At 37.8% G+C, this 8181-nt stretch overlaps 1 protein-coding gene across 1 annotated transcript in view; it reads left to right on the forward strand.

Annotated features, from left to right (window-relative positions):
- The first annotated feature begins 854 nt into the window (after positions 1 to 854).
- LOC115218390 (tryptase-2) overlaps positions 855 to 8181 on the forward strand; it is a 35783-nt gene continuing 28456 nt past the window's right edge. The window contains exon 1 of the mRNA XM_029788177.2: positions 855 to 992. Coding sequence (XP_029644037.1) covers positions 917 to 992 — 76 coding nt within the window. The 5' untranslated portion in view covers positions 855 to 916. The remainder of the gene's footprint in view (positions 993 to 8181) is intronic.

An 8181-nucleotide genomic window follows, 5' to 3' on the forward strand; every position in this document is an offset into this window, starting at 1 on the left:
CTTTGAACGCTGATTCCACCTCTAGTTTGGACCTGAAAGTTTTATCACTTAAAAACGTGTTTAAATGCTTAAAAAAATAATAGTCATTGGGTGAAAGATCTGGAGAATATGGAGGATGTGATGAAGTCTCATATCCCAAGTCTGTGAGTTTCTGCAGCGTCATTCTTGCAACACGTGGTTTTGCACTATCATGGAGCAGAATTGGACCGCGCCAATTAACCAGTGCAGGTCTCATCAACACTACGGAATTTCTGAAATCATCTTCGTACCGTGCAATCACTTGTGGACCCCTCTCCCAATGTTCTGTTGATATTGGCAGCAGTTTGGGAGGCATTGTGCCTAAGCTTGAACTCATGCAAGAAAAGTAAGCGAAGCCTTTTTTGTCATGTTCATAATTAAGGGCGCCTATGCTTCAAGAATGTTTTCTGTTTGAAATAATTAGAAAATTATAAAAGAGCATACATCAATTATTAAGTATGTCGAAATTCACCCAAAATATCAGGCCTCCAAAATTTCAGGCATTGAGTATTTACGCAAGTATGGTTGTTGATTGACTGTCATGCCAGATGATTGACTGTTAAAGCCAGATGATTACTAAAAAGTACAAAAAAGGCAAAAAAACTGCAAAAATCTCACAAACAAGCGCGCACACACGCACACCTACTCACACAACACACACACCTACTCACACAACACACACACCTACTCATACAACACACGCATACACACATGCACACCTACTCTCTTTCTCTCTCTCTCACACACATACACACATACCCACACGCTCTCTTTCTCCCTCTTTCCCCCTCTCTCACACACATACACACATATCAGCGTTTGTTATCGATCGTACGATTCAGTAAGTAAAAGCTATTATTTTTCTGGGAATTGGTTTGGATACAACTTCGAAGTAGAAATGGCATCTAAAGCTAATCAGTTGAAGAACAAATATGTCACGGCGGTTTTAGTGGTATTGTCCTGCCTTCCGTTAGGTGAGTTAATGACTGTATATTATTATTATTATTATTATTATTATTATTATTATTATTATTATTATTATTATATTATTACTTTTTTTTTTCTTCTTTCAAATTTGCTTCCATTTCTTGCCGAGTGTCTTCCCGACTCCTAGGGCAAAGAAACTCATAGTATACATTGGTAGGCCATTAAACCAAACTCAGTAGTTCGTTCATTTAAAAAAAAAATTTTTTTTAAAGTTAAATTAAAATACATGAGCAGCAACAGTTCTCACATCGACAATGCTCTTCTCAATACGTGTGATGTACCAGTTAAGACAATCTTTTGCACTTCTTGCAGGGATGGTAAGCCAGGGATCATTCTCATATAATTTTCGGTTCCCTTCTTGATCATTCCTAGTGCTCCTACGATCACTGGTATTGTAACCGCCTTGAGATGCCACATTTTCTCAATTTCAATGAGTAGGTCTTTATATTTTCTGAGCTTGTCAAACTCTTTCGCTGAGATATTATGATCACAGGGGATGTTCATGTCGATCAATAAGCAAACTTTATTGTTTTGGTCTTTCACAACAATATCTGGTTTATTGACCTTGATGGTTCGGTCTGTATGTACTGGAAAGTCCCACAGAATGGTTACATTTTCTCCTTCAGTTACAGCCTCAGGGTGGTGATTATACCACTTGTCGGCAGTTTTGATATTGTAATGCCGACTTATTAGCCAGTGGAGATATTGGCCAACTCTGTCATGTCTTAATTTATACTCCACTGGTGCTAAGACTTTACATCCAGAGATTAGGTGGTCCACTGTTTCAATCATATCGTTGCAGAATCGGCATTTTGGGTCTGCTCCATTTTTCATCACATTGGCCTGGTAGTTCCGGGTTAATAGGCTTTGATCTTGAGCAGCCAGGATAAAACCTTCGCTCTCTGCTTTTAGCCCTGAGCTCCGTAGCCACTGATGGGTTTGCTTCTGGTCAACATCAGCTTGTTTGCTGCGGGTCACATATTTGCCGTGCAGAGGTTTCTCCTCCCACCTATCAGCCAATTGCTCGTGCGCTTTCTTCATTGCCATCATTTTCACCTTCTTTGCAACAATAGTTGCCGTACTTCCCTCGGGTTGTTCAGTTTGGGTATCCTGCACGAGATCAATAGCAATTTTTTTGCTTTCCTTTATGATAGAATGAAGCTTCTTTCGTCTCTCGTAATTTTCCACGAGCTTTAGCATCCAGTCATTCGATATTTCGAGATATTTGGCCAGTCCAATTGTGGTTGTTTTGTAAGCTAGTTCAAATTGGATCAGGCCTCGACCTCCTTGGGCTCTGGGAAGGTAAAGGCGATCTACGTCTGCCTTTGGGTGGTGCATCCTATTACAACTCAGCAGCCTGCGTATTTTTCTATCTATATTCTTTACTTCACTCATATTCCAGTTCAACACATTGTAGCTATAAGTAACAACTGGAACTGCTAAGGAATTTATAGCTAACACCTTGTTACGTGCATTTAGTTCAGATTTCAGGACTGCACGAACTCTCCTATAACATTCCTTCCTGATTTTCTCTTTCATGCTTGCATGCTGAATACCAGAGCCTTCATTTATCCCTAAATATTTGTGTTTGTTCTTGCTCAAGCTCTCTTATGACTGTGTCAACATCTAACTCGACTGAATTTGTGGTCTTCACTTTCCCTTTCTGGAAAGTGGCCTTGGCACACTTCTCAAGTCCAAACTCCATCCCGATGTCATCGCTGAATGCTTTCACGGTGCGCAATAGGCCTTCAAGTTCATTATTGTCTTTACCATAAAGTTTTAAGTCATCCATATAAAATAGATGGCTTATTTTTTTATTGGCAATTTTATACCCATACCCTGTTCTGTTTAATTCACTTGTAAGGGGTATTAGGGCTATGCAGAATATTAAAGGTGAAAGTGAGTCACCTTGAAAAATTCCACAGTTGATGTTTATATTTTCTGAGGCCATTAGAGTGGTATAATTGGAGATTCGTATTCCACAACGACATATTGTGCTTCAGGAAGTTTGAAATCACAGGGGAAATTTTGAAGATGTCCAGCGATCTCAAGATCCATGGATGCGGTATACTGTCGAAGGCCTTTTTGTAGTCAATCCATGCGGTGCTGAAATTTCTGCGCTTGTTGTGACAGTTCTCAAGGATCATACGATTGATTAGCAGTTGATCTTTGCATCCGTAAGAGCCTCGGCGGCACCCTTTTTGTTCAATGGGGAAAATATCGTTCTTCTCCATGAATGCATATGTTTTCTCCGCCAGGATAGATGTTAGGATTTTATACGTGGTGGATAGACAGGTTATAGGCCGATAGTTTTTTGGAAGGTTGGTTTCGTTATTCTTTGGGAGTAGGTAAGTAATGCCACTTGCTAACCATTCAGGTGTTTTCTTTGGGTCTCTCATAATTCCATTGAGCAGCTGAACTAGCTTACCGTGTGTGCATGGGAGCGATGCGAGCCAGAAATTCGGCACCCTATCTTTACCGGGGGATTTCCAATTATGGGCCTTCGTGAGTGCCTTTCTTAGGTCTGCTATTGTGATGTCTTCCCATGCTTGTTGTTGTAAATTTTGGTAGGATCCTTCAGTTTGTATAATCCAGTCTGCATTTATGTTGTACGTCTTCTTGTCACTCCAAATCCTTTTCCAAAAGTTTTGAACTTCTTCCGTTATTATTATTATTATTATTATTATTATTATTATTATTATTATTATTATTATTTACTTTATTATTATTATTTATCTGCATCTTTGTTACAGTCACTTGCCGAGATACACCCAACGTCCTGGGGTGAGTGAAGGATAAGAGATGTTACATTATGACTGAAAGCTTGTGGAGGGGAGGTAGTGAACTATCTTAAAATAATATAACACGGACATTTAAATGGATAGGATTTTTCTAAGGATGTGGGCAGTACTTTTCAGCACAATCTTTTGGATTTCTCTGAGACATGGCTCCCCTGGTACCTTATCTAGATGTTTCTGACATCCCTTTTTTTAATCATACCTATACAATAACAGGAACAGTTCTGTTACTACAATAACAGGAACAGTTCTCGTTTTAAGACGCCACTTCTTTTGTATTTCAATTTCCGGGTCCTTATATTTACTTAGTTTGTCAAATTCCTTGACAGATATATTTTTATCAGTGGGAACACTTACATCTGTTAGTGCACAAGTATTTTCTTCCTTGTCTTTAATAATTATGTCTGGTCGTTTAGCTTGGATCGTTCTGTCAGTGTTGGCTGAAAAATCCCAGAGGGCAGTGACATTTTTATCTTCAACGACTGGCTCAGGATGATGTTCGTACCAGTAAGTAGGGGTGCTGATTTTGTAGTGTTTACATATTTTCCAATCTAATACAGTCCAACCCTATTCTGGAGATTTTTATATTCGTTTGGTGTCAACACAGAACATGCCGAGACGAGATGGTCTATTATTTCGTCAAATGTGTTGCGGAATCTGCATTTAGGGTCAGCACTGTTTTGAAGAACGTTAGCCTGGTAGATTTTTGTGAGTAAGCATTGGTCTTGTGCCGCCAGTATGAAACCTTCAATCTCTGTTTTCAGTCCTGAACGTCTCAGTCACTGATGGGTTGTTGCTTGATCTACATCAGCATTTCGACTTCGAAGTATATACTGTCCATGCAGAGACTTCTGGCTCCATCGCTCCTCAATTTGTTTCTGCCTGTTCTTTTTGTAGTCTTCTTGATCCATTTTGCTTGTTTTGTGACAGCGGTTTCAGGTTCTTCAACTATTTCAAGGTTAATGCCAAGTTTCCTTGCGAATTTGCAAGCTTCCTTGACGATCGAATGTGATTTTTTGCTGCTTTCGTGTTTGCACACAAGTCACAGAATCCACTCCTCTGTATTAGATAAATGCCTGTTCAATGCTATTGTGGAGGTCTTATAGCACAGTTCTACCTACATCATTCCCTCTTCCCCATTACTTCTAGGTAGGTACACACGATCAACATCTGCTTTTGGGTGGTGCATGTCCTTAGAAGTTAGTTCTTAGGCGTTGGAGTTCTGTAAGATTCCAGTTAATGATGTTAAAACTATATTGGATTCCTGAAAGTGCCAGGATGTTAATGGCTTCGATGCAATTTTTCGAGCTGAGTTCATTTCCGATTTTTAGAGTTGAGTTCATCGTCGTCGTCGTCATCATCATCATCATCATCATCATCATCATCATCATCATCATTATTATTATCATTATTATCATTATTATTATTATTATTATTATTATTATTATTATTATTATTATTATTATCATTATTATTATTATTATTTATTATTATTATTATTATTATTATTATTATTATTATTATTATTATTATATTATTATTATTATTATTATTATTATTATTATTAAGTCGGGTGTGCATCATCTAGCTCTCATATTTTTACCTGGAGAAATGACGTGGAAAACCTTTTGTAATGCAGGAATTCTAAGTAGAAAAATATGAATTAAATTATTTGCGTTAATTCTTCCGAGTTAGAGGTAAAAAAAAACCCAAGAAACAAATGGTAATCAACATCATAATCATCTTTATCATCTTGTTTTAATTGGATATAGACAGTAACACCTTGATATTTCCCATAATGAGTTTTGATATGTCCATAATAAAGAATCCAGTTTGGATGTAACTGACGGTTTCCTCAACTAGGCCATGCATGCAATAATAAAGTTTGATGTTCTGCTTACGGATATATAATCTTGGTGGACAGTTAGCGCCAGGATCTTGAGACGGGTGGGTACATCTAGAGCAATATTCTGAGTTGGTAATATGTGTGTTAAAACAATTCAAGTCGGTTGAATAAGTTGGTTTATTTTGAGAAAGAAGAGACGTGGAAGTTTCAAGCAAAAATATTTCGTCAGGGTGAGAGAGAGAGAGAGAGAGAGAGGGAAAGAGAGAGAACATGTACTTTATTCTCCGTATAAACTTCAGGGCTATGCGGTGGATTATACAATATAATGTTCCTAGATATGACTGTCCATATTGAAACCGTATGTTAACGTGTGCAAAGTTTCTAGAGACTTCCGGTCCACGCTCTATCCTCGTCAAATCTTTTGATTTACTTTTATTTAAATATAATTTAAAAAGAAAGTTTTCGTATATTTTATTATTCTTTAAAATTACTGTTTATTTACACAGTTTTCATTCAATGTTTACCACAATCTTCAGCGCCATTATTAATATTTTATTATTATCGAAGTTGTTTTTTGAAGTTTTTCTAGAGATTGGTTTTGCGTATTTTTCATTGTTTTTTTTTTTAAATTCCTTTTGCTCATTTGAATATTGTACATTAGGAAATCGACTGTGAAATTCCTGAAAAAGGCCGACAAAGTGGAAACTGTGAATTCATCTATCGGATGAATATTCAAAGAAAAGATACAAACATTGTGACTAAATATTGAACGATGTTGTCTTTCTGTTTTTTAACCAAGAGTTCTCGTGCTACATACATACATATATACATACATACATACATACATAAATATATACATACATACATAAATATATACAATTTTCATACTCATAAATGGATATATGTGTGTGGTGTGTGTATGTGTATGTGTTTGTGTGCGTACACACACGCGCGCGCGTACATACACATACACACACAAATGTGAGAGAAAGAGACAGAGAGAAATAGGGGAGAAAGTGAAAATGAAAATAACAGATGCAGATATGGATATAGATATATACACCTACCCACACATATTATCCCAGTATCTTTTAATCAGTTTTTGCAGCAATAGCTGTTGACATTATTGTTATCTTCCTTCTTTAAGTTTTTTTACAATGGGGAAAAGGGTGCGTCTATCGCTGTTGTTTCAGATTCAGCAGTTCCTGTGGCAGCAGCAGTAGTCGTTGTAGTAGTAGTAGTAGTAGTAGTAGTAGTAGTAGTAGTAGTAATGGTTGATTTTTAATTAGTTTTTAATTAGTTTTTTTAATTAGTCGCTATTGTTATTATTTGTTTGTGTTAAGGCGGTGAGCTGGCAGAATCGTTAGTTTGCCAGACAAAATTGCTAAACGGTATTTTGTCTGTCTTTACGTTCCGAGTTCAAATTCTGCTGAGGTCGACTTTACCTTTCATCTTTCCGGAGATCGATGAAATAAGTACCAGCTGAGCACTGGGGTCGATGTAATCGACTTACCTCCTCCCCTCAAATTGCTGGCCTTGTGCCGATATTGAAACCAATTGATCGCTGTTGTTATTTTTTGTTACTTAAGGTGGCGAGCTGGGAGAACCATTAGCATTCCGGGGAAAATGCTTAGCGGTATGTCGTCCGTCTTTGCGTTCTGAGCTCAAATTCCAGTGATGTCGACTTTGCTTTTATCCTTCCGGAGATCGATAAAACGAACAGCAGTTGGACACAGGGACCTATGTAATCGACTTAGCTCCTGTCACCAAATTTGCCAACATTTTAAACCGTTTTTTGTGGATGAGCAATGACTGAAACTAGTCTCTGGATGCTGGCTTTGCTGGGTAGAGGTGCTTATCTTCACTTTGAAAATATAAGGACACGGGAAATATGTCAAGTCCAACAGGAAACGGTGTTTCCGAGGGCTAAATAACTGTAGCATTCTTCCCTTTCATGGGTTTGTCACATTAAGTTGACAACATACTATCACTTTATCGTTTTTTGTTAGTCTTTATCTTTTCTCCTGACTTACACAAAAATTTTTAGTTCAAAGACGGAGAAGTCTAAATTGAACTCAACTGTTCTTATCATTGCCCACTTAATAACGTGTTTGCAACAAAGTTTGTTACTTGAATACAAATTTGGAAACATGGCGATTGGTGGTGGTGGTGGTGGTGCTCTGGTGATGTTGCTGTTGGCTGAAAATGCGGAGAGCTTATCAAATGTTATCAGAGGTTGAGAAGCATTTGCACGTGGGAGCAAAAATATATTTATATCGAGTTCTGAGATAGATGGCGTGCGTTTCTGCAGCATTCTCCGATTATCATAGGTTCTTGACTAACTTCACCTTGATACGGAGCGATTTGCCGGCACATTCTGGCTGCGTTATAATGTCAAGCTTTTTTCTTGCTGACTCTGTGTGTGTGTGTGTGCGCACGCGCACACGCACATATCTCTTTCTCTCTTTTACTTGTTTCAGTCATGTGACTGTGGCCATGCTGGAGCACCGCCTTTAAATTTTAAAAACTTGT

Source organism: Octopus sinensis, linkage group LG13 (genome assembly GCF_006345805.1).
Source record: "Octopus sinensis linkage group LG13, ASM634580v1, whole genome shotgun sequence".
Lineage (NCBI taxonomy): Eukaryota > Metazoa > Mollusca > Cephalopoda > Octopoda > Octopodidae > Octopus > Octopus sinensis.